The following is a 27,168-nucleotide window of genomic DNA, read 5'->3' as shown; positions in this document are numbered from 1 at the left end:
ATTTTTATGTGTTTTAAATTTTACCTTATTGCCCTAGTTAAAGAAGTGCATATTTTCCCAGTAGTCAAGTACTGTATGATATGATATATAGTTTATCAGATTGAACTTGGTGCAAGGCTAGTCTGTCTTTATATGTAATTCTGTTCAAGACTATGTCCTTGAGTCTAAGATTATCATATAATCATAATTTATTTTTGACTTTTATTTCTCTGGGTCATTTTTAATATTGAAGTTTGATTGAGTGAGACCCGACCCGTGCCTGGATTTATCACCATGATAGATTGATCAATGAGTTACACTTTGGAGCAATGCCGCCATCTACTGGAACTGGAGGGCATATCTATCTGCGAATAGAGGTCCGCACATTCGCTACAGGCTTTAAACCCATAAACACACATTTGATTTAACTTAAATTCTACAACTACCAATATGTTATTTATATCATAGGTATTGAACATGGGTGGGGCTTCTATATCCACAAGGTAACTGGGATATAACATGACTGGACTTATTATTTATAAATCAATTTAAATATCGTGTCGAATCTATCGTGCTCGTTCACAGGCAGCAGAGCAAGATGGCGGTCCCTACAAAACAGTGAGTTGCAAACATGCTAACGCAATTATGATAGTGTGTTACTAACATTAAATAATAACTGTTTCACTCGTATGGGGTATGGTTGTAGTCGCAATTAAAAACTTAACTTGCGGTAGCAGCCGTGGTGTTACAGCTCAGGGTTATTTATAAAAACGGTGGTTCGTTCCTTGCTGCCCCTGCTGCTAGTGAACGACATGCTAACGTTATGCTAACCTCGTTTGAAAATCAGCTAGTTAATGTTTACAAAACCAGGGTACCTTATATTTGTATACGTCAAATGTTCTCTTTTTAATACCTGTATTATATATATGTATATACCAACGACCTCTCCACTGTACCAGAAACACAGCTGTATTTTCTTTAGATTTTTTGTCTTAGCAATGACCCACTGTTATAGAGAGTTAATAAAAGTTTTATAGCTAACGGTAGTCATTTAAATTGCAGTTAATTTGTTTCTCTTTTTGGTGCAAGACTTATTTTACTAATAAAATGCGCTTAACCTTATGTTTGTAGGAAGCATCTGTTTCATAATCTATCCACTTAAACCATGTTTTAAATGTGACAGCTCTTTCCTCAGGATAAGTTGTAGTTAACGTTAGCTCTTTGCAAATTGTTGACATATAGTCATGTAGTCTTGAGAACATATACTGCTTGACACTAATTTTGCTGTGTCGTTTCATTTAATGTTATTCATTTAAAAGTCATGGCAATGTTTTTCTCTGATTGCTCAAGAAAAATCCGTATCACTATCCAGATAGTCATCATTAAAATGAATCAATTCAATCAATCAGTTCATTTGCTATTCATTCAGATTGCTGCTCTAGATTTTGTATGAGAATGCAATCCTTTGTATTTGTCCCAGTAAGAGATACCACTTTTCCTATTGAATAACAACTTATAAAGGTTTTACATGTGAAATTTCTGTGTCATGGGTGCCTGATATTACCAGCACATCAGTACTATTGGCTGATATTGACATTAGCCCAAAATGCACAATTCTGCTGATATGACATGAAATGAAAATTCCTATTGGCTTTACAAAATTGTTACGGACAATCGTAATGTTGAGAAGAGGGTTTTAAATTTCCGATTGTATTTTCTATGCTGATTCATAATCTTTCAAGAGAGAATTGTAATGCATCAAAGAAGTGATTCCCACCCCCACCCTGATCATGCATTCCTAGTATGTACAGATGATTTTTGTTGGATAGGATTCAAGAAGCCTTGCTTGATTGTCCTCAGGTATGGGCTGATTTTGCCACAGAAAAAAGGAGCCTCAAAGACAGCAATCCTACAGAAACCCTCAGTGTTTGGGGATGACTCAGATGATGAGGTTCGTAAATTCTTGGATTTGTTATCAGAAAAGCAGTATAATTTGTCTCTTATCATTCACCAATCACTGCATGCACATCTTGCAAGTGTTCACACTGTTAAACTAAAAGAGATTTCTGTAAAAACTATCCAGGCATTTAGCAGATTTCTGTTAAAATATTTTATATATTTTATGTATTTATATATATTTGAATATGTTTTGTTTCTCAGACCTCAGTTGGGGAGAGTCTGCAGAGAGAAGCAGTCAAAAAGAAGATGATGAAGCAGGTGAGAGGAAGGATTAGAAAAAATCTTAATGTACAAACATAGTTATTCATCTGTGATTTACATTTCTCTGGTCTTTGTCTTTGTCTCTCTCTGTTCAAAGACACGTTTGGAGATGCAGAAGGCCCTGGAACAGGACAGCACTGTATATGACTATGATGCTGTGTACGATGACATTCAAAACCAGAGACTTGAGAGCAACAAAAAAATTCTTCATGGCACTGACAAAAGGGTAATCGTGCTTATGTTGAGCTCTTGTATTGCTGCATTTGTCACCACGGGTATTTCAGAATGATCTCATAGTTAGAAAGACGGTCCAATCAACATGATTCCCTGTACTGTTGTGCTGCTGTTTAATTTATATGAGTTCTGACGTCTAACTGGTAAAGAATAAGGAAAGAGTGAGCTAGAACCTCCTCATGAACATTAACTTATCTATTTTTTGTCTGTTTCTCTTTATTCCAGCCAAAGTATATCCACCAGTTAATGAAAGCAGTCGAGGACCGAAAGAAAGAACAAGAACGAAGGGAAGAGAGAAAGATCCAGAAGGAAAGGGAGGCAGAGGGAGAGCAGTTTGCTGATAAAGAGGCTTACGTTACCTCTGCCTACAAGCAAAAGCTGCTGGAGCAGAAGGAGGAGCAGGAGAGGGAGAAGAGGGAGGCGGAGATGGAAGGTTAGATACATTACAACTATTTTTAGGCTGCATGAAGAGAAGATTTAAATGAAGCAGTGAACATTCACTACAAGACTGTTTTAATATTCACTGACTATACAAGTGAATTTAAGCTCAACAACAGTGCTATGGTTTGCAGACTCATCAGTACTTATTCTGAATTTGATGCCAGCAACACATTCCAAAAATGTTGGGAGAGGTGAAACAAAAAACTTGGAAAAGGCTAATTAGATCTCTACTGTGCAAATAATTTTGTAATTGGAGTTGTACAAACACGTAGTGGGTGGAAAATATTAGAGACGCTTCGATTTCAATTTTCTTGGCTGATTCAGATTCTCAGTCTTTCTAAGAAGTATAATAACAGCATTCACAAAGATTTTTGCAACTTTTGTTGTAAAAATTTAATTGGATGTCCACCAGGTTGTAGCCAGGCCTTATTATAGTTTTATATTAAGATTATGAATCGGGTGAATGTGATTTTTAACTGTCCCTCTATGAACAGTGGTCTGCTGCTGGCTAACATTAGCCTGAAGAGCTACAAAGTTTACGGCTGACACCAGTCAGGGCCAGTCACGCTGAAAACCAGCTGGTTCCAGTCTCTGGCCGGTCGATCGGTGCATCCCTAGAAAATATACAACTGTATGTGGAACAATGTAAATGATGTGTTTGATTTATTTTTGTTTCACTTAGCTGCTTTGGATGTGAAGAAACAAAAGGACTTGAGTGGCTTCTACCGGCACCTGCTGAATCAGACTGTGGGAGAGGAGGCGATACCAGATCGGTCAGCAAACAAGTGAGTCAGAGCTTCACATTTCTATCTCATCGATAGACACAACAAACACAGACACTACTATTCTGAGCCTTTAATTGAATTTTTCTGTTTCCACTTCCACAGATCTCAACCCTCAAAGGTTTCAAAAGACACAGAGAGAACTTCACCTCTTCTCTCATCTACATCCCATGATCATCTCCAGAGTTCATGCAGCGACAATGAGGAGGGGCAAGAGCAGAAGTCTGGGTTTACAAAGCCTGCAGCAGGCTCGGCGCACTCAAAACGGCAATACAGACAGAGGTCGCCTTCATCAGGCAGCGGAGAGGAGAAGGAGAAAGAGAGGGAGAGAGACAGACACAAGAAGAGCCACAGAGATCAAGACAGAGACAGAGGGAGGGACAGAGACAGAGACAGAGAAAGAGACAGAGACCGAGACCGAAACAGGGGAAGGGAAAGGGATGACAGACATGGAGGAAGGAGAGACGACAGGGATAGAAGGAAAGACAGGGACAGAGATAGAGACAGAGACCGAGGCAGAGAAGATGACAGAAGCAGAGGCAGGGGGGACACAGAGAGGGAAGACAGGCATGGGAAGAGGGACAGGAGCCCTAAAGAAAGAGAGAGGCATAAGAATGGAGAAAGAGAGAAGAGGAGGAATTCAGATGAGGACAAGAGGAAGGACAAAGATCGGGAAGAAGAGAAGGAGAGGAGGAAGGAGCCAGAGAAAGAAAAGGCAGTGAAGCAGGAAGAGAAAGATCCAGAAAAGAAGGAAAACCGAAAGGAAAAGGAAGACGAACAAAAACAGGAAGGCGAGGAGAAGGAGGAAACAGAGGAGAAGGCAAACAAGTTTGCAAAGCGCAGCACAGATCAGACTGTGAGTTCGGCAAGAGACAGGTACATGGCGAGACAGATGGCACGCTCGGCCTGTAAGACTTACATAGAAAAGGAGGAAGACTGAGGGAACTTTGCACCCAACTCCGAACTATGTTATTTCATGTTTTTCCTGTTTTCCCCTCAACAAATCCTGTGAAAAGGCCAAAGCCAACAATTAGTTAGTTGCTTCTAGGGATGATTTGAATGCTTCAAATCTTCCACAGTTGCCATGGTAGTCAAAAGGACTGCCACAATTTCAATATTAAATTGTAAATTGTTCATAATGAGCTGTCAATTTCAACAATCAAATCAAAAAGACGGACAGGTGATTGAGAATTGAGATTGAGAATTATTTTCCCCTATCCACTCTCGCCTACTTGTGGTGTCAGGTGTATGTCCAGAGAAACCACATCAAACGCATCAAAGACGACACAGCGTAGCTTATTGCCTATTATATCATGCTTGATAACATATGATCTTTTCAAAAGAAGAATTTTAAAATGTAAATGACAGTTGTCAGGGCATAAAGCCAATGATCTGTTGATCTTTACAAATCAAGACTCCGTGGTCAAATAATGTCATAGCTGTCATTAGTTCAAAAAATATGTTTAAATCAAAAACCAAATTGATTTGTGACCTTAAAACCATCATGTATTTGCCAAAATAGAATGTGCTTGTCTTGTGCTCCTGCAGTGTTCCTGAGCTTCTTTGTGTCTGGGGAGGAGGTGGTAGAGGGAAACAACTCCCTTCAACCATAGGTCATATATTAAATAGGATTTCAACCTGTGTAATATACCGTCTGTGGCTCCAACTTGCTATTTGGACTCAGTCGGCTGTTGCTCTCTCCTCCAAAGCTTCGAATATTCACGTGAAATTGTCACTAAAGCTTTCAAGGCCCAAAAATGGTATTTGGTGCAGCCCTAGTTCCTTCTCTGAACACTGTCTTACAACGCTGCCCTGTTCGGGCAATCTTGGTAATCTTGAATTATAGATTTTCTTTCCAATACTAAATAATTGCCTAAAACAGCACTTTAGTTCTTGGCAAATGTCTCTCAGCCAGGAGTAAATAGTACATTTGCTGGAGACTGTTTTCAGCTGTGGATTAATACACATTTTGCAGAAAAAGTCAATTCAAACAACAACTCAAACTCAAATAAATGTTCAGTGTAAGAAAAGAATGTCTCTTAGTGCAACAGTGAGGCTCAATGATTATGTGTACATGCACAAAATAATCCTGTTGTTTACTTACTCCACAAAAGACAATATTCCTCCTAAGTTGTTTAGATGAATATGATTAATGGATTTTCCAACAGCTGGGGTTGGGCCCTTTTGCCCAACCACCTTCTTGAAAAGGTCAGCTTTGCAGTATTTGCATTTATCTTTCATAATGTTTAAAACTAGGTGTGTTTCTCCTGTGGGTTTTTATTTTGTGCATGTATCTCTGCCCCAGCCTTTCAAACTGGTATATATAGTTTGATTGTCCTTCATACATGTCCAAAGAATGCTCCTAAAACTTGAATAATACCGGAATATTCCATTTGTCCAGACTAGAAACTGCTTGATTCAGAATAAGGTTTAATTCAGTTACTTGACCTGTAACAAATTCAAAATATTCATATTCTGAAAAATAGTGTAAATTGTGCATAGAAACATTGTCACTAGTGTGTTTTTTAATAGTTTTTGACAACAGTGGAGGTCTCTGGCATATAATAAAATCAATTTCTTGTTAGTTTTTGTCTTTTCATGGGATTTGTTGACAATAAGAAGAAATATTGAATATTGCCAACCCTCATCCTGTAATTTTTGACTCCACCATACACCACAGTGGACAGATTCAAACAACAGAGTGCGTTCATCATCTTTAGTGACAAGAGAGACACCTGGACAGTACCTTATTTGGACTTGAATAGCAGGGTTTTTGATTTATCATTGTGAAATAAGAACACTGACTTGTAAATATGAGTTCTGAGCCTCTTGTAACATCACATAAAGGAACGAGTGTGTGCAGAAAATTTAATCTTATTGCTTAATTTGTAAGGTGGGTGAGTGTGAGCCATTGATGTTGTGTTTGATGACTTTTGTTGAGGTTTTGTATCTTTCTGATGTAGTCAGTGACGACTTAATAAAATCTTTTCTGTTCCACAGTTTCCTCTGCTACTTCTCATTTGTTCTGCAGCTTGGTGTTAACATGTGTAGAAGAATCAGGATGTCGGCTCACAATTCAGAGTGTAACAGCGTTTATTTCACAGAGATCATTTGATCATAGAAACGTGTTACTGCTTTACAGGTGTTTTGCACAGGAAGCCATCAGTTTTAAATGAAGCAGCGTTTGATTGCAAGGAATCTTCTCTTGTGTGCCTCCTGCGCTCCTGTGTCAGCTTTGGTCTAGTTGTACAACTGGACATTGGACCACTGAAACAAAAGAATAGTTTGCAGAATTGTTAGTATCTTTAATGCTTTTAATGAGGCATTCAGTGGTGTAGCTAAGTACATCTACTTAAGAACTGGACATTACTTTTTCCATTTTATACTATTTTTTACTACTATAGCGCCATATTTCAGGGGGAAATATTGCACTTTTTACAGTAACTGCTTTTAACCATCTTAAGAATTTGGTTTTCTTTTTAACATAGATAAGCCAAGCATATAGAATAAATACAGGAAACAGGAAAAGAGAAATTTTGACAGGTACCAAGCTTGCTCATCTGTCACTGGAGCACAGAATTCAATGGGGCAGGACTTAGGAAGGGTCAGTTGTTCATACATAATTCAAACATTCATTGTCAAAGACATTTCATGCCATGTCTTTGCACATGCTTAGGTCATTGCTGTCTACTTTTATTTTAATTTGTTAAGGAACAACAACAAAAAATAATTAAGAAAGCCATAATTTTTCTGTTTCTTTGTTGTTGTTTTTTTAGTATTGCGATGCATATTAGACTTATTATCGTAGTATTATCATACCCTGAGGTTTTGGTATCATCACTTGTCAATCATTGATCAAACTAGGATCAGTATAAATTACTTGTTCCAACTTTTAAAAAACATGATAAAAGTTTAAATATTCTATACTTCCTTTTGCTGTGAACCCCCTACAACCTACTCAAGGACCTCTGTTTGTACCTAGACCTCAGTTTGAAAACCACAGAAGTACTCTTACTTTTATTATTTTACATTTATTTTACTAATTAGTCTTAAATACTTGAATGGACTTCAAGCAGTTTATAAACTGGTTATGAACCCCTAGCATCTATATGACCTACATAAGCAAACAAGACCATCAGCACAAGATTGACCATTTCTATTTATAAATTGCTTTGGTAAATACTTTATTCTGATTAATCAATTATAGTATTCTAAGGTCTCTTATTTCTGTATAGCAGGCTTTGCTATGAAGAACAGACTGTTGCTATGGATGATTACAGACTCTGCATGAGCAATGAAATCATTTTCAAATCCGTAAAATCATTTAAAATTAATATTTTGAGTCACATTATTGACATTTTTGTAAGTAACCATGTAATAAGAGAAACAATCCTTTACATGATCCTTTACATGGTTACTTTTGATGCCTGCTAGCTATGTTAGCTAAATAGAAAGAAGCAGGAGGACGTTTTTCTTATGATAATTTTATGATTTTTTTATGTCATATTTTGAGGTTATTACAGAGGAAACACTTTTGCCCACAAGAAGCTCCAAAGTTCTTTGTTGCTGCTTTGTGTGACTTTTCAGCGCAGGACTTCTTATATTTTTTATTTTGCCACGTCCATAGATCATGTTCATAATGTTTATATTGTTTGTTATTGAGAAAAACAGAATACATCCATAAAAATGGAAATAGACTTACCTCCTCCCAGGTGAAGGAGATCACTCCGTTGGTTTCTTTGTCCTTGAAAATATCTGTAAGGAAAACAAACTTGTCACATTTTTTTTGTTCAGGTTATGAGGATTCGAGGTGACGACTTCATTCAGAACAAATGAAAGCCTAATTTGCAGCCTGGTTTCCACGACACTCACTGTATGTCTTGTCCAGACGCAACATGAGAATGATGAATTCTTCCAAGCTGGTGGATGAGAAGCCTGAATTACGGTGCATCATCAGCCTCACCATGAAGTCATTCGTGTCCATTCCTGGTACAGACACAAGCACTTATGTTACAATTGTGAATATGAAGCATGTTCACCTTTCTGTTATTGGTATAAGCTTAATAGTTAAATTTAAATCGATAACAAATAGTGTTACCTGCAGCCTCAATTGCCTTGCCGAGCTCATAGTCGGACAGAGCTCCACTCTTGTTCAAATCTGAACGATGGAAGAGTCTCTGCAAAGAAAGTAAAAACATTAAACTACAGGTAGAAGCTGAGAACACTTTTAACCTTTGTTATCAACTGCACATCAGAGGCAGTGTCAGAAAATTAGATGAATTAACTGGAATATGTCTATTTGCTGCATCACCTGGTATTCATTCATCTTCTTCCAGAGAGTTGAGAATTCGGTGTAGGTCATCGCCATCCTTTGGTCAGTCTTTGCATGTTAAGGACGTCTCATGAAAAACGTGTTGAAAACAGTTCAACTCCTGAGCAAAATGTTGTCACTTCATTTTGACTTTCTAGCATGATAATATAGGATGATTTGATAAGAAAAACACAGTTAAAGGCTATTAATATGAGATTCTTAACATTAAAGGACCAGTGTGATTGGACAAGACACCGTGGCTGTTCAAGTTGTATATAGACCCCTTTAAACATTTCAGTTTTTCTTTTTAGGATACATCCACCATAGCCATCATGCTCCTGCAGGTGTCCAGCATAAAGCCGTACTTTGTTCCTGTGAATGGCAAACGCAGAGGACAAAGTCACTCTACTAGTTATAAAACTGCCAAAAGATACTGAGTCGCGGTTTACATTGAATAACTTTGGATTGTGGATGTTCTGAAAGCACACATGAACTCACCGTGAGGGAAGCTGTCATGCAGGAGTCTCTGAAGCTGTCTGGCATTCAGCTCACCGTTCTGACCAGACACAGAGAAACAACAGAAACTGTGACTGTTTTGTATCAGAAAAAAAAAGGAGAAACTGGCAAGGAGATGGATTTAAAGAGATTTAAAGAGGCGAGGTAAACGCAAGAAGAATAACACACCTGGTCAGCATAGCGGTTCATCAGGGCACGGATGGGATCCTTGTCAGTGATGTCCTCCTTGTCATTGTCTTTTTCTCTCTAAGGTTGACAAGTTAATGGATCAGACATGAAACTGGCAAACGGTACTTGCTCTCTCTAATTTACAGCTAAACATGCGCTCCATCCTTTTATTTCATACCTCGGGAAGAATCACGTTCTCCTCTTCTTCGTGGTCATGTTCGTCATGATCATCTTTATCATGGACGCTGGATGCAGAGGAGAATGTGTTAAAACTCTGATTATTAGTTTTGACAGAGAAGTGGATTGCTACTGAAGACTTCAAAACCAGATAAGACTGTTAAAGTTTAGCCGGTGCTTTTAACGCTATTAAATTGGTAATTTTATTGCCACCAGCTGCCTATTTACACATTTAGCAGACACAAAACAACATTATCACTTGTTTGGATTGATAAAAGCATGCTTATTTATTTATTAAAGTATCACAGGCAGCTAACTTAAGATGTGAATAAATTTTAACTTCACTTTTAGAACCCAATGAGGGGTCTCTACCAAGAACCTTTTCATATTACAAGGGTTTTATCTAGAACCCGCTCAGGGGGTTGTATCAAGAACCTTTTAAATTATGGCACAAAGAACTCTTGGCTAAAGATTTCTTCAAGAATTTCAACAATCCTTTAAGAACTTCCTCTTCCAAATGGATGAAAATGGTTCTTAATAGAACCTTTCGTGTTAAAAGGAACCCTTAATGGAAGAGTTCAGCAAGATTGTCCACATTCCTTAAAGAACTCTTTTTTCCCAAAGGAGTTCTTTGGATGAAAGTGGTTCTTACTGGAAGATTCAATTCATGAACCCTTACTTCAAAAAAAGAAAAAGAAAAAGGATCTTTAGGAGAAAATGGTTCTGGGTAGAGCCTCAGTCCTTAAGGAACAACCCTTTTGGAACCTTTATCTCTAAAAGTGTAAGGCTGTAACTTCAATATACTCAATGATAGCTTTGACCCTGATCCATTATTGCTTTAATATCAAGTATCAATCACTTTAGCAATCATAGGTCAAATATTTTGAAAAGACCCCACTGGGATTTAGAATATATGTTAAATACAAGTCCTTACTTGATCTTAGTCTCAGCCTTGGAGTAGACGGTGAGAACGAACTCTGCGTCCATGTAGGGCTTTATGGTGGAGGGGACGACCACGTACTCTCCAGGCTCCAGACTGTGCTGCTCAATCAGATCCCTTTCGTAGGTGTAAAGCTGTTGTTGCTTCATGGGCCTGTTTGTCCTGAAGAAGTCGGACCTCAGGCGTCCTTGTGGTGTCTGGATGAAATGAACTTTAGTTATTAATCTAATGAAATTGCTTCCAGAGCATAAAATTGCATTCCTCTGGTTATTTTAACGTGGAATTTGCTTGGTGTGCACAGGTGAAGTGTGAGGTTTGCTCTTACCCCTGGTGGAACCTGTTGGATGTGAAATGGGAAGCAGAACGTCATTTTACAATATTCAAATAAGTCAGTAATACCTGTCTTTGTTACATTTGCTGTGATTACAGTTTTTTTTTTGTTTTTGTTGTATGTCCTGCTCCTTTTTACTCTCCACTCCAGTAACAACTGAGCAAACTTGAAACCTTGGTCAACTTTCTACTTTCCTGTTTCCTGTACTTAGATATGCTACATGCGAGGCTCATCTGTACTGAAATGAAAAACAAGCAGAAAACAAACACTGTATTTTAATATTAAGTCACTACCGGAGCCAAATACATTCTATTTCTGTTAAAATATCATTTTATTTAAAATTTTCCATGTTTTTCCCCCCTAAACTTAATTTATCTGTTTTTCTCCTTCTTCTTCTTCTTCTTCTTCTTCTTGTATATAACCTTTTTTTTTAACTAAATGTATCACTACTAATGTTAATGGTAATATTATTGATCATCCTTTATTTTGATTATTATCTTTTGGGGTGCTGGGATTATAGGGTGAGATGGGTTGAGAAGGATATACAGTATGGTGCCTATAAAGTTGTTTGATAACTCTGTTTCTGTACTTTAGTGAAGTTACTACTGTTAGGGACTACAAACAGATAAATATAAATAAAGTTTAAAAAAGGAAAGGAGAAAGTTGACTGAGGTACCAAGCTTGCTAAACTGTTATTGGAGAGCAGCATAAAAGGGCAGGACTGAGGAAGGGCGAATTCTTTTGGTTAACATTCAACATTTGTTTCTTTTGGGTTTCATTGCTAATATGCATTTTGTATTAATCAATCATTAGTTAATATTCAACCAAAATGCAGGATGCAAACCTTAAAGACGCTGAGTCCTATTGGGTAGGACTTTCTCTCTTTGCGATGCTCCTGCTTAGGTTTCTGCATCAGAGAGAGCAGGATGTTTTTGTCTTCCTTCTCCGTTTCATCTATTTTAGTCACCTGGATGCGATACTGAGGATTCCTCCAAAAGGAATCTACAGGTGATGAGGAACAACAACAAAGCAGATTACATTTTTTGTGTTTCCACATATAAAATAATAAAAAAAAAACTTTTTACATGGATGTCCAGTCAGTATTGATAGTAAATGTGATGTGACTAATGCAATAAATTTCTCAGTGTGTTGGATTTCTGGTTTCTAGATTTCTTCTTTTAAAAAATGTTGAGTGGCCGTAGAATTGTCTTTCTTTCTTCTTCTTCTACTTCTTCTTCTTTCTTTTGTGTTTATTAATCTTCAATCAATGAGGGGAAAAATGTACCTAAAGCACAGCTATTTTAAGAGATTAAAAACAAAAACAGTTTCACTTATCACTATACTGAGTTTACTGAAAATGAAACAATGGTTTTTAATACTTAAAATTAATTTAGTTCTGTTCATTTATTGCAATCAGTGAATGAATGAAAATTCTGAGTTGCAATTACTGAAAATATTTGATTTGAATTAATCATTTAACTGCAATCACAGAGTATATGTAAGGAATTGACTTCAAATATTTAAGCTCTGATCACCTCTAGCCTTTGAGTTTATGAACTTTATGAAATTGTGCCAATTGACTGCCTCATCTTTTTAGTACTACTAACTTATTTGTATTTACAGTGTATGTTTTGGCCATACACTGTATGTATACACTGTTTGGTGTGCAATGCATCCTGGTACATGTAGGCACTGTCAGCAAAGCTCCATGAGAAGTAAAACTGTCTAACACTCTCTCTGGGTCGATATATCACACACTGATAATTTACTATTGACGCATTAACTTTACTATCAACACTGTCTTGACATCCTTATAAAAAGTGGTGAATTTTCCTTTAAAGGTAAAAGAATGAATTGGACTCACAGTTGGACAGGCTGCCACCTGCAGATGACCCAGATACCCAGCTGCCATCATAAATCATGCACTTCCACTGGCAGGTGAGGTCTCCGTCGAGGAAGTTTGGGTTCTCACAGCAGATGGACAACATCATGAAATAGTGGCAGAACTCCTCCAACTCCATCCTGTCAGATAAAGGCAGACGCAGTGAGAGAAACAAAAGAAAAAGACCAGAACTTTATTTAACATCAAGCGCTGGGACAGACATTTAAACACGTAGTGTGTAAATCCTGCCACCAGGAGTCTCTCTCACATTAAAGGTAGTATGGGATCATCTGAGTTACCATCATTGTTGAACAGCCACCTAAGCTAATGAAAATCTACTTCACATGATTCAGGCGGAATAATGTTTAAGTCTTATTCATGTTCCATTGTGTTACATTCACTCACTTCCTTCATTCCTCACTCTCTGATGTATTCCACTTTTTCTTGGATATAGCAGCTAGCAGCTACCTTGAATGAATTACAGATTTTTCGTTGCACTCGATCATTGTTGGAAACACTTGGGATAATTTTGTGTCACATTTTTGATTTTTTGGTGGAAAGTAACCATGTAATGTAAGGGAGAATGTATAGTGAACTGCTTTGCTTTGGGGTCCTGCATCATCCTGTTGGTATTTCACAATAACGACCTGCTCACTATATATTATCCCGCTTATAACATGATTACTGACCAAAATAAAAAAAATATTTGGCACTCATTTATGTGACACAAAACATCAATTTTTAACTGATTTTATGGCTTTATTTTGCTATAATGACTTGCTTACTTTACATTATCCTGTTTGTTACATGGTTATATACCAGAAAATGTCAGTGTTTTGACACAAAATATTAATTTCAAAATGATGTAAGTGACTTAACAATGATTTTATTATTCCCCCAGGGTGTACGATCAGAACTGTGTCCATAGCAACAGTCTGTTCTCCATAGCAACGGTATGCTATAAAGAAATAGCAGACTTTAGAATGCTGTAACTGACCAATCAGAATCGAGTACTTAACAAAGCCGTGTAATAAGCGGGTTAATGTACAATGAACGAGTCATTATTGATAAATAAACCTCCACAGGGTGATGCAGATTCGTCGTGACTCATACTTTTAATGTTGCTAACCAGAACAGTGTAACGTTTTGTTAACTTTTAGACTAGCTCACAAACAATATAAAGTTTTATGTACTTTCCACATGGCTAGCAAACAATGTAAAGATTTGTAATCATTAGGTTTAATATCGCTAAATTACCAAAACTCTCCATCGTCGCGGTCAAAACACTTTTCCCGATCCTCTGGGCTCACTCTACTCCACATATCTGACCTGAACACAGGAGGAAAATTAATAAATGACAGAATTAAACATTTTGAAACTGAACAGATATTTTCCCTCACACGTCTCAGTTGTAGTACAGTGTGAGTTTTTTTGCTGTAACATGCACATATGGGTGGATATATGATCAATTCAAGTACTTGTCGCTCCACTTTCCAGACCACTCCTGCCTGCCCCATGGGTTCATGATTCGCACCAGCTTCACTTTGGAGCCGTAGTATTCAACCTAAACATCAAATAATAAATTCACAAATGAGCCAAAACCAAACTACTGCTGTCTATTTAACCCTTCTCCTCAGTTGCCATATATTTACCTCAGTGACTGCTGTGACAGAATAGGCATGTGCATCCACCAATCCAGTGTGCGCCACAGTGTTTATCAGCTTATCCTGAAACAGACAAAACAGTTTTATCACCCCAGTGAGTTAGAATGTTTTATTTCATTCTGTGAAACTGGTTCTCACCCCTTTCTGGGCAGTTCCACAGCAGATCATTGAGTTGCAACCAGTGGCTCTGTCGAGTTGGTTCCACAGTTCTTCATCATGGCCTGCAGTGTGGGACTCCCTGAGCAGGTAGCTCATATGGACGCCTCCACTGAAATCCTTGCAGGCCTCAGATGGCAACCCGGCGTTCATGTCAGCATATGAACCACACACTCTGGAGGACACAGACAAAAGTTTGCAAATGTTACTTTTGCATGTGGTTGTCAGTGGAAACCATTTATCCAAGGTGGGATTCAGGCTTCGTTGCACCAACAGGGATTCATTTTTAAGCCTGATTAATTCATGGCTCAAGCATTTGGGAGGATTGATTAACATGATATGCACATAAATGTTTTCATTGGTGTTAAATCACCTGCAAATAAGAATCACTGTGTTTTTTTCATTTCCTTAGAGGAGTTTACATGCTTGGTCAACCCGCCTAAGTGTATCTGAATAACGCATCCTTAAAATAGCAGGAAAATACTGCACCTTTGACTTTATTGTTTTGGTTGGTCAGTGTTTTTGTTGGTCAGTGGTGCGATCACTTTCTGCTTCAAAGAAGGTTAAGGGACAGACAATTAAGTTTCATGATGTGCCTTCTTCCTTTTCTCTGGTTAATCCTGTAAAATAGTCTGCCAGTCGGTGCTAGGCAGTCTCTTGTTTCCTTGCTATTCTTGCCATATAGTCCAATTACCTTGGCCAAAAAAGTTTTTTCAAAGGAGGTAAAATTAGACCTTCTCCGCCGAGCTATCATCATTAGGCTAACTAATCTTCTAACAATGTAATGTTTTGTTAACTTTTTAGGTAGCCAGTAAAGAATGGATAACAATAACAATGTGATTTAAAATTAATCCATGATTTAATCAGGTAAAAAAAAAAATCCTTGTTGATGCAACCCAGTCTAAGAGCTTAGTTAATTTAACATTTTAGGTCTTGATTCTTGTTTATGCCGCCTACTACAGCATTTTACGTGTGAGTTTGTTTCATACTTAGCATATGCTTTCTCCAGCAGAGGAACCCAGAACTCATTTCCGCTGTTGGAACGCACAGACAGCAGACGACCGTCGATTGTTGGCAGGTGGTCGTCAATGACAACGTCAACCCATTTGCCAAACCTCCAGAACTGCCGCAGAAAGGACAAATGAGATTTGTTAGCTGATGACCAGAGCACACTGAGGAAGGATTTTTGTAACATACTTAAGTATTATTCATTTTCTTTACCCTGAAGTGAAATATCCCTGCGTAGTTGTTGAAGGACTGGTCCATGGGCACAACTTGCACCATCAGGCTTTTATGGAACGTCAGTGCGGAAATTGCGGCCAGAAACCAACAGTTACCTGATAAAAGAAGTAAACAAATACTTCTCTCAAATAGTTCATATTTTCACTTAAGTATTTATTTTTTCTTGTCAGAGATTATTGCGTACCAACATTGCCTTGACCAAAGTCAAACCGTGAGGCGCCTTTTGTACAGAAAGTAGGCTCATCTTTGATGTTTTGTAGTGTCAGGATTTCCTGGACAATACAAACAAAGGAAATATATAAGATGTAGATAAACATGTAAAATTATACGTTAGAAAAAATAACTTCACAATGTAAAAACGTGTATTCCTCTACAAAAATATAACTGATTAACATGAGGAAGAAAAAAACATGTTCAATTATTTTACCTGTGGTCGAAGCCACCTCACTTTGGCTTCACGCCAGCTGCTCATATCAGGCAGGTCTCCCAGGGACCGCCCGTTAGGCGGGAAGGTGCGGTCCACAAACAGCTCCCGTCTGCGGAGGCTGTTTTCTCTCAGCTGCATGTAGTCCTGGTTGTTAAACTTGGCGGGGTTGGAGCGGCTCCCCTCGCTGCCATCTTGGTAGCGCAAGTTGATGATAGAGGTGCAAGTTCCAGATTCAGGCATGTTGACGAGAGGCTTCAGACAGACTGTGAGATACAAGAAGGAAAGATCACATGAGAGAATCCTGCATGTAATTTGAAAAGCAGAGGATGTGTTTCGGAGGACGGGTGGTGGTCATTACCTGCAACCAACTTGCTGCTTCTTTACAAGAGAAGTGACTTGGAGGAGTCAAGCCTGGTCTTTGCAGCAGACTGTGCCCAACTTATATACACACTGTCTTACATAAGTCTGTAGTAAGACCCTCCCACAGAATGTATAGAACAAGCTGAAATTGCAGTGGGCTGTTCGGTTTCTTTCAGAAAACTGGTTTTATGTCATAACTCATCACCTCCCCCTGAAGTGCCACCTGACTTTGTCTCCTGTCATGTCAAGTCTGCTAAAACTGCACAGTTTCATAACATGTGAAATTCACACTACTGTCGTTGCACTTCTTTCTATTTTTTTTATTATATTATCTGTTTTTATTGTGTACATCACTGCACTGAAGGGACACAATTTCTCTGCTCTTTTATGCTGAGCATTATATTATGGAGAAAATGACAAATTCTCGTTGAAGTAGAAGTACTGATACTTGTGCAAAAAAGACAACCTATATATTATATAAAGCAATTTCTTCACTCAAATGAAAATGAAAAAACAGAAAAATAAAAGTCCTCTTTGTCTGTTACGTCTTGTTATGTCTTTTATGTTGTTTTTCGTCTTATTTACGTCTTTTTTGGCTTTAACATCTTGATACGTCTTTTTTGTCTTGTTACATTTTATATATATCTTGTTAGGTCATAAACGTCTTTACTTATTTTGTCTTGTTAAGTCTTTTGCATCTTGTTAGGTCTTTTACGTTTTGTCGCGTCTTTTACATCTTATTATGTTTTTTTAAAAAAAAAATCATTTTACATTTTTTGCATCTTAAGTCTTTTTTGTCTTTTACATTTTGTTACCTCTTTTGCATTGATTTTCATCTACTTTCATCTTTTTTTGTCTTGTTATGTCTGTTGTGCTTGATGTGTTCTGATTGGATCATCAAGGAATCGTCTTTTCTGCATGTTATTGTCTCACCCATGATGATTGAAATCAATCTTGACATTGAGAAGGCGGCACACAGTGATGCCAAATAAAAATCCAATCCAATGATTTTCCACAAATGCAGTAAAACTCAAGTAACAAACCAATTTTGAAAATGTAAGGAGATTATTGTATTGATTATTGTTGAGTATTTTACTTTGTTACTTCCCGTTTCTGCCAGAAGATAGTTGATTGTTGAGTTGCATTTCCAGGACTTCAAATACCAACATCTTGTGCTGGTAAATCAGATTCATGTTTATTGTATACCTGTGGTTTTCATATTTTGAGCCCAGGGCAAGTCAAACAGTGAGCCAAAATCTCAGGGCACACCTGTATTACATATCTGCATAAAATAGCTTCATAACCAGTCTAACCTACAGAGTCAAGAAGTACAAGCCAATCAGAGGCACTGAGGCAGAGTTCATGAAGTGCAAGTGGGAAACAAAAGGCAAACTCTCTAATGATTCCCACTATCCAGCAACTGTGCATATGAGTCCATATAAGTTCTTATGTAGTGAATTGAACCCTGGCACGTCGTTTGGGAACCATTGTTCTATACTATGATGGTGGGGTTAGTGATACTTGCCCCTGGCAAAATATGTTTATGAGAACTGCATGTACATGACGATCTACAGGAAAAAAAAGTGAGACAATTCGCTTCAAGTAGAGATGGGAGGTTTGACTTTTTTTTTTTTTTGACTGACTTGAGTCTCTCACTAAAGAGAGTCAGGGTTTTGATCAGATTTATTGATGTTTCCAATATGCATTAATAAATAGGAACATAACTTACAGTAATAGTGAACATAATGTTTAAATACAAAACAAAAACTAATGGCAACTCCCATGCTTAGATGGAGTTCTATATAATTACCTGAAACGTGTATTGGAGTGACATAATAAATAAATACCATTGTAGGGCTGCAATCAGTGATCAGTTTCATTATTAATTAATCTGTTGATTATTTTGATGATTAATCAATTAATCATTTAGTCAAATGTGAAAAAAAGAGAAAGCTGCTCATCATAAGACCCACACCCCAAAATGATGTCTTCATATTGTCTGTTATGTTCAACCAACCTGCCAAAAACATCATAAATGACAAAGAAAATCAGTAAATCCTGACATTTAAGAAACTGAAACCAGCAAAAGTTTGACATTCGTGCTTGAAAAATATCTAAATTGATTAATCTGTTATTATTAAAATAATTGGCAACTAATTTTCTTTCAATCAACTTATCAATGCGGCTCTAAAGCAATGACAAAACATGTACAAACGTACAGAGGTAGGAAGTAACAAGGTACAAATACTCTTACAAATACAAGTACTGTTAGTGTACTTAAGTAGAGTTTGCAGGTATCTGTACTCCCAACCTTTTAAACACAAATATGTAAACTTTCTTCTCATTACATTTTCAAAACTGGCTCAGTAGTTTAGTTTTAATGCATTTGAATTATTGATCATTTTTTTATTTTGCATCAAGGCAAACAATGACGTAAAAGATGAAATAAACATAAAATGCACAAGATGAAAACAACGTTAAGGACACAACAAGACAAAAAGGTGGAGTCTGACTGCAGGGAAAAGGAGAGGTTCAATTAGCTTTGCACAGAAACAGCCAGTAGAAATGTTTTTCGATAGGCTGCTTTTTACTTTTCTACTTTTTTGTACATTTCAGAACCTGTACTTTTTTGCTTTTGAGTTACTTTTACCAGAGTCTTTTACTTCTACTTGAGTGAAGAATTGTTTGTATTGTTGTGGATCTGTCTAATGATGATTTCCTGCCTGTTGCAGAATTAATCCACTAAACCACTCATCATTCACACTCTGATCAGGAAGAACCCACTCAACCAGACACAGCGTCGAAAATGACGATGCACATTACCAGTGTCACTGTATGTGCTGCATTGTCTGTGCACACCAGGTGCAGGAACAGTCTGTACTCTGTCAGTTCTGACACACGAAAATAATACTCTTATCATGTTCTTTACTGTCAGATTTTTTCTTCCTCTTTCAGGTTTACAGTTGCCTCTAGGAGAAAATGTGTCTAGACAGGCTATACATCCCTGACAGCACATACTGCAGTACTCTATGCAAATAATCTCAAGTAATGTTACATAAAGCAGACTCAGCACAAGTTTCACAGAGGAAAAAATTGGGAATCTGTGCAAATCAATCCATAGAAACTTCAGTATTACTGCATAACCTGTATTGCTTGAATTGTCTTGTTTGATAGTGAAAGTAAAATTGAAGAAAAACCTTGAATGTCAACATGTTTTTAAGACTGTATGCCTGAAAGGAGAGTCTAGTGGTGCAGTGCCAATTCTCTGTGCTGTAAAAACAGCATGTTTTTGACACTAATGACACGGTTTAAACATAATTATCATGTTTGTGATGTACAGTGTTATGATATGGAAAAATCATAAAGGCACACTCTTTTTTTTATTCTTCTCACAGGGTTGAAATTACAAGCTTACTGAGATGCGACAAGCACATCTTTGTTTTTCCTGCCTGACATGTCAGGACATATCTGCAGACACACTGCGCTGAGAGACATTATGGACTTGACAGAATAAGTGCAGGTAAAATTTGCCCTTGGCACAAATTCTTCCTAAACAACATGTACACACGCTATGCTTACAACGAGCTTTTTATTATGGGACCTTTCACATAATCCACACTGTGTTTTTACAAGTATTATATAAAGCAGGCGTTTCCAAACTGTCCAATGCAGAGGCCATCCAATAGCATCCCTCTATAAGGCGTGTTTATAAACCCAGTGCAGCAAATGTAAAGTGAATCAGCACTATACCTGCACAGATGTTTACATCCAGCTGCACCTTGTTTGGATATATTCTGTATTATTCTTAATGCACTACTGATTATAACAATAAGCTGTTAATTTCTTATTGCCTTTTTTAACTGTTGTCTGATTTGTGTGAATGCACCAATATAATAATTTTTTTAAAATAATTTAATTCCTCCTCCAGATTCTGTGATCAGAACTGCATCCATCGCATCAGTCTGCTATGACAGACCCTACGCTGAAACTGACCAGTCAGAATCAAGATTTAACAAAGCAGTGTCATAAAAGACAATACTGGCTGCAACAGCTTATATGTTGTGTTATTATACTGTATGTGCTTATTGCTGTTTATTGTGAAAACTTTGTTATGCTGTTTTAACCCTCATCCTACTAGCATGTTTAACATATAAGGGCCACCAAGGATAAACTCCTGTAAGAAATTTTTTAAACTTTTTTCTTTCTTATTACATTATTAGTTCTACAATTACTGTCGTCTGAAGAAAATCTCCTTGACTGACAGTACATCGAGTTCTTTTGTGTGTTTGTTTGTTTTGTTTTTTGTCAAAGTCATGAAAACTTGGAATGATAGATTAAAGCACCTGTGAGAGAAGACAAAAAGTACCTCTGTGGTCTGCAGGTACCACAGTCCATTTCCATGCACTGAAGGTACACTGCAGAGGCAGATCATTTGTTTGTATGAACAAATTGCAAGAGCACAGATTTGTACATACCAAGTGAAACGTCTACATATGTATGCTTACTTTCTCATCTGCACATACATTGAAACTGGTTGCAACAGCCGGGTTCAAACTGGTGAAGTTTCCCTCTGAGCAAAGCCCTCAGCACCTGTCAATCACTGCCAGACTGTTTTAGTAGATATGCAGCGCACACACAAAGAGAAGGCGTGAAAGCAATGAAATATTACCAGTGTAATAGCTGACATGCTTTCTGTCATGCTTAAGTGTGCACTGGAGTAACTGAAGACTCAGAAGAAATGTGTCACCATATCTGCTGAAACACTAAATTAAATACTGCAGAGCAGAGTTAGAAAATACTGAAGAGCAAAGAACTAGCATGAAAACAAGCATCTGCATTTATTAAACACAATTTAAAGCATGCTTTGGCTTCAAACAAAAGACTTCATTACTCAACCTAATTACATTTTAATTAGTGATAATAGGAAATACACAAAATTTCAAATGGTGGGTAAACTTATCAACAGGTACCAGCAATTTCTGGCAGCTTTCCTTTACATGAGGAGTTATGCCAATTCTCAAGTCACTGATCAAATAATCAATTAAGCCTTTAATCACAGAAAACAAGAATGTGGAGGTGGGATCTGGGACTGCAGGTGTTTTAAAGGAATATACTGTAGATTATATACTGTCACATTTTGGCAAACATTGACAATAACACTCTGGGCCTGAGGGTGTATCAGCACTATACCTACACATATGTTTACATCCAACTGCTCCTTGTATGGATATATTCTGTATTATTCTTAATGCACTACTGACGAGCATCTACATTTCTGTAAATGCTCAGCAATGTGCAATATCCAGTGCAACAGCTGCACTACTGTTTTTATAGTGATCTTACTACACCAAACAAGCTACTCCTTACAACAATAAGCTATCTTACTGTAACGTAGTAGCATAAGTTTTTTTTCTTTCATTTTGAGAATAAAGTTGAACTTTCTGTATTAGTGTCAGGCATAAAAAAAAATGTTGAAATACCATGTCGAGAATAAAGTCAAAATAGTATGGTGTTAACTTCATTCTAGGTAGTTCTACTTTATTCTTAAAATACAAAATAAAATTTAAAAAATCTCCCCCCTTTAATTTTTCCCTTCATGCCTGGTCCTAATAGTCTTCCATACCATAACAATCTACTGGGAAAAAAGAGCAGTTATATGAAAGTGAGAAAAAGATAATGAAATAATGTGCATTTAAGATTAAATGAAACATGCACAAGTGTCGAACACAATAACGGCGACTACAACTTACAAACAATATATCCCAAATAGCCCTGTGAAAAATAAATATAACAAAATAAACCATTCAAACTGTCCTGGGGGCACTTAAAATGCTGTTTACTTGAAGGACGGTAAAAATTGTTAGACATTACCACAAAACATTACACTGAACATTAGAATTTTCATAAATAGTATTAAATATTAGAGGTGCTGTAAAGGTTTACATGGTAGATACATCACTTTTATTATTTAAACCCCCTCTAGGAACCCTACAGTACCCTCACTGGATCAGTGCAATGATCATTTCAAGCCTTTTGCAGAATTAATGCGTTAAACCACTAATCACGCTCTAATTAGGAACAAGCAGTTCAACCCGACACAGAGCAGAATGTGAAGTATTAAGTACCATCACTGTACTGTGCACACCTGCGGCACGAACAACCTGCGCTCTGTTAGATTTTCCCCTCCAGGTTCATACTTGCCTCTGGGGCGAAATGTGTGCAGAGTCTGAACGTTCACACCATCTATACATGCTACTGCCACATCTGAACTGCAATAAATACATTTGTATTTAGATAATTCCATAAATCATTCTGTTTTACAACATAGACCTTTCCCATCCTTACTCTCACATATTATTTGCATATATAGGTCCACCAAGTCTGAAATAGATTCATTATGGAATGACAATAACAATCCTGAACAGGCCTCATCACCCTGCATCAGTGGCCGACCTCACTAATTGTGTTGGGGATGTATGGAAGGAAATCTCTGCAGCCAGAAGAAGGCTGTGAAACAGAGTGAAAATGGTTTTGATGAGTGGGATGCTTGAGTGTCCACATACTTTTGTAAATATAGTAGCATGCATCTAACTTCTCAACACAAAACTGCAAGGAATTTAACCATTTCATCATGTACAAACCATGATATCATTAAAAGACTCAGAGTCTGATGAAATCTTGTAAGGGGCAAGGCCGAAAAAAAAATAAATGAAAGAATGTTGAACTAATGCACGTCATGTCATCGTGATGTAAGAGGAAAAAGACCATCCAGATTGTTACCAGTGCAAAGTCCAAGTGCCCATGACATTATGGGTAACTTGGCAGGACTTTTACTTGTGATAGAGTATTTATTTAGTATGGTTTTGGTACTTCTACTTTTTTTTTGAATACTTCCTCTACCACAGTCTGCATTTGCATCAACAACACTGAATGCAGGTATCACCAGAGTTAAATTGGTTTAAATTGCGTTTGTGCACCAGATTACAAATATCTGCTTTATCTACTAACATCTGAGTTTGTTACAAAACAGAGATGTGTTTTATTTTTCTCAACAGTCGCAGTCTTCCAAGATTTCCAGTTATGTTATGGAGTTGCAAATAGGTTTTTGGAACATGTTGTTTGCAATTACACACTGTGGAATCAAATAACTGCAAAGAAAAGGAAAGATTTTGTTTGTGACTATAGGAATATGCACCATTAAAGCTCCATATCCACTCACATAACAGGAGAGTACTGTACACAGTGTACAGAGAGTGGGAGTGGACTGGAGCCCTGCAGCACATTTTTGCCCAGAGGATCCTTAAGCGTGTGAACCTCACTGTCATGTATGCCACACATGTCAGGTTTAGATTTTACTGTGGCTTTTTTTTTTTTTTTTTGATAGTTTTATTAGAACTTTCCATCATCTATCGTTCAGTCACTCATCACTTTCAGTACCCTACAATTATGACCTTGAACACAAAGCAAGTTTTTTCATTTATACAACAGGTGGTTTTCAGGCATTGTTAAAAACAGCTCTGTGCAAAAGCATGAAAATTCGTTATGTGACAGCTTCACTGCAGACAGATTCATAGTGTTTCATAGTCACGTCTCAGCAAGCAAAGAAGACGACAGGAAAAGCACACAGAACTTATACATATCTACAGTCAGCAAATCAACAGACTGGACAAGAAACAGGAGAGATGCAGAACGGTAAGTGCAGAGTATGAGAATCCATGACGTGGATTTCGGAAAGAAACGAGGACTGAAGTGCACTAACTGATCTGCAGCTTTTAAAAGGGTGAACACACCAATGTTTTATCACTATTGTGTCTTCACACATACTGAAAAGGATAGTTGGTGGAACAGGATTTCAAATCCATTGACCCTTCGCTAAGCCCCTCCTGCAAATATCAACAGCCCAGTCATAGAGTAGCAACTGTAACTAGGGAGATGAAGGCCTGTCAAGCCTTGCGTTTCTCTCCATGTTGAAGCGGCGGTCACGTGGTGCAATGTGTGATGTATGTTTCCTGAGTCTGGACACTGGTCTGTTCTGTAATGCAGCTGTTCTATAAATGTACATATTTTGTACACGTTTACTTAGTTCTTGTTTTAAAATGTGTCTGATGGAAAATGGTCCACTGGAGTCAGACTCTAGGAGTTCAAACCATAGATTTATTAACTCGACAGGGTTGTGCCGCTCGGCCCTGCTGCCAATTTTTTTCAGTGGTCACTTGTAGTACTGGAGTGAAAATCCCCCACCAGAATCTTGACAGGACACCTCGAACTGTACTATACCAAGCCAGAAAAAAAAATAAAAAAATAAAAAATCTGTAACATCTCCACAATGTTAAGTCTTTGGGCTGAGCAGGAACTTGCAGGCAGGGGAAGAGGGGAAACACAACTGTGTGTTTTCAGTGTTATTAGCTATACATTTTTTTTTTTTTATCATCACAATTAAATTATCTATAGTTATACAATAGTCAAAAAAAATATTCAGTGTTTTACCTTGTTGCACTGTTAAAGTGAAATGTGTCATATTTTTCTTTTTTAAATATTTTATGAGAGTTTGTTGGACAAAACAAGTAATAAAAAAGTAACCACAAACAACTACTATATCACCAGTAAAAATGGATCTCTTTAGAGGCTGTAAATGGTTGTTATTACATAACCTCCACCTGCATGTGCATTCTTAAATCCTCAAATTCTTCTTCTTCATTCTTAACTGCAGTTCTGTCAGTTCTACTCACAGGTGTTAGTTATCACATGCTTAGAAGAACATGACGTGCCGTGTGAAGTACAAGCTGTTTGACTTCCATCACAGTGAAGGCATGATGGTCCACCACAACTTACGTGCTCTCTATTATCTACATCTGATATTAATGAATTAGTGACAGAACTTTTTCTTATTTCTGCCAAGGATTATTTACCGTGCAAACTAATCAATAAGAAACTTTCTTAAAGCTTTGCCAAAAAGACAGAAAGGACTTTGATCAAAGAATTAACATTTTAGTGGTGATCTGGGTGTGAAATTTTAGATGGTTATTGTTATTTTAGCCACAATGAAACAAACTGAGACTTAATTCCAAATCCTAATGGTGAAAATAAATTTCACATGACTGATAAACTGGGTGTGTTTACAGTGATTTTAGTGTGTGGTGCACATACTTGGCAGATGTTTTCTCCAGCAGGGGAGCCAGGAGTCTTTTCCACATCTGGAGGAAACTGACACAGGTACATCGTTTCCACGCTTTAAAAGAGCAATGAAGCAATTAGTACACAATTACCTCTCTCTGAAAACAAATTTTAAATCAAAAGGATCACCCAAGGATTTTATAGGTTTTTAGTTCAGTGACTGACAAGCAGTGATTACTTTACCCTGGAGCGACATATCCCAGGATACATTTCTTTGAAGCTTTGGTCCAGAGGCGACACTTGGCCCATCAGCAACTTGTCAAGAGTCAAAACTCCAATAAAGAAACCAGCAGTTTTCTGGAGGCAACCACGGATCACACTACAATACCATAAGAGATTGAAACAAGGCCTAGGCAATAAAACTATGGTGATATCTAACAGTAATAGACACTGAATCAATAGCAGTAAGAACATGGTTTGGTAAAATATTCAAGAGTCTCACTTACACGCATTTAATGCAAACTGCCATGAAAACACATAACTCCAATATGCCCTCGGTCATATACAGCCTGTGCAGGTGTGTTGCTCGGTTGCACCATCCAAATGTGACACAACAGAAAAAGCATGGAGTGAGGAAATGTTTGCATATACCTGAAAACTCTATTTAAGTACAAAGCATTTACTTTCTACCTCTGTCTAAAAAGTCAGTCTATTAAGTCTATTTCCTGTGTGCCTTGATAGATAGTGGTTACAGGTTAAAGTAAGGTGGTTAAATTAAACCTTTTTTCTCCTGGTCTTTATTAAAAACAGGTAATTAAAATTAACAGTAAGTATTGATATTGACTGAAATGTAACATATTATTGTGATAAGACTTCCAGCTGTATCACCCAGATCCTAATATCTTCATAACAGTTTGTTTTACTAGATTAAATGCTCTCTCACAGGGTCAAAGTTTTAGATTACTGGAATATGTGTCCAACTGTAAATGTAGTAATAGATGTCCTCATATCCTTCTAATATGTAACATATTGGGTGGAAAAACAAAAGTTTCTCTGACCCCATCAGAGACAAAACAGCACAGAGAGTAATCTCTCACATGAAACTTTAAAAACTCTTTTAACTTGGTCAGAAACTGTGTAGGCTGTAATAGCTCAGAGTAAGACGCAGCTGATAACATGGGTTTTCAGGGGTTTAAAAATGTTCAAATGAAGACAGACCATTGA

General features: G+C 37.4%; 2 protein-coding genes across 2 annotated transcripts; one reads left to right on the top strand and one right to left on the bottom strand.

Annotated features, from left to right (window-relative positions):
* The first annotated feature begins 472 nt into the window (after positions 1-472).
* nsrp1 (nuclear speckle splicing regulatory protein 1) lies at positions 473-4,887 on the top strand. The gene is made up of 7 exons (XM_084730335.1): positions 473-597; positions 1,840-1,930; positions 2,140-2,196; positions 2,297-2,425; positions 2,659-2,866; positions 3,557-3,659; positions 3,762-4,887. Exons 1-7 carry the CDS (start codon positions 578-580, stop codon positions 4,594-4,596), a joined length of 1,443 nt encoding a protein of 480 aa, XP_084586461.1. The 5' UTR covers positions 473-577; the 3' UTR covers positions 4,597-4,887.
* A 1,844-nt stretch (positions 4,888-6,731) lies between these two features.
* LOC146319176 (calpain-1 catalytic subunit-like) lies at positions 6,732-16,769 on the bottom strand. The gene is made up of 21 exons (XM_084729772.1): positions 16,471-16,769; positions 16,228-16,315; positions 16,023-16,138; positions 15,791-15,924; positions 14,784-14,976; positions 14,634-14,708; positions 14,460-14,545; positions 14,239-14,310; positions 12,964-13,121; positions 11,944-12,101; positions 11,094-11,105; positions 10,763-10,965; positions 9,830-9,896; positions 9,652-9,729; positions 9,466-9,523; positions 9,284-9,339; positions 8,968-9,036; positions 8,755-8,833; positions 8,529-8,642; positions 8,359-8,411; positions 6,732-6,923 (listed from the first exon to the last, which is right to left on the bottom strand). Exons 1-21 carry the CDS (start codon positions 16,708-16,710, stop codon positions 6,897-6,899), a joined length of 2,136 nt encoding a protein of 711 aa, XP_084585898.1. The 5' UTR covers positions 16,711-16,769; the 3' UTR covers positions 6,732-6,896.
* Positions 16,770-27,168: the final 10,399 nt, after the last annotated feature.

The sequence above is a fragment of the Lutjanus erythropterus genome, chromosome 11 (genome assembly GCF_056507025.1).
Source record: "Lutjanus erythropterus isolate fLutEry1 chromosome 11, fLutEry1.hap2, whole genome shotgun sequence".
Taxonomy (NCBI): domain Eukaryota; kingdom Metazoa; phylum Chordata; class Actinopteri; order Lutjaniformes; family Lutjanidae; genus Lutjanus; species Lutjanus erythropterus.
This window is presented reverse-complemented; position numbering and strand designations above follow the sequence as displayed.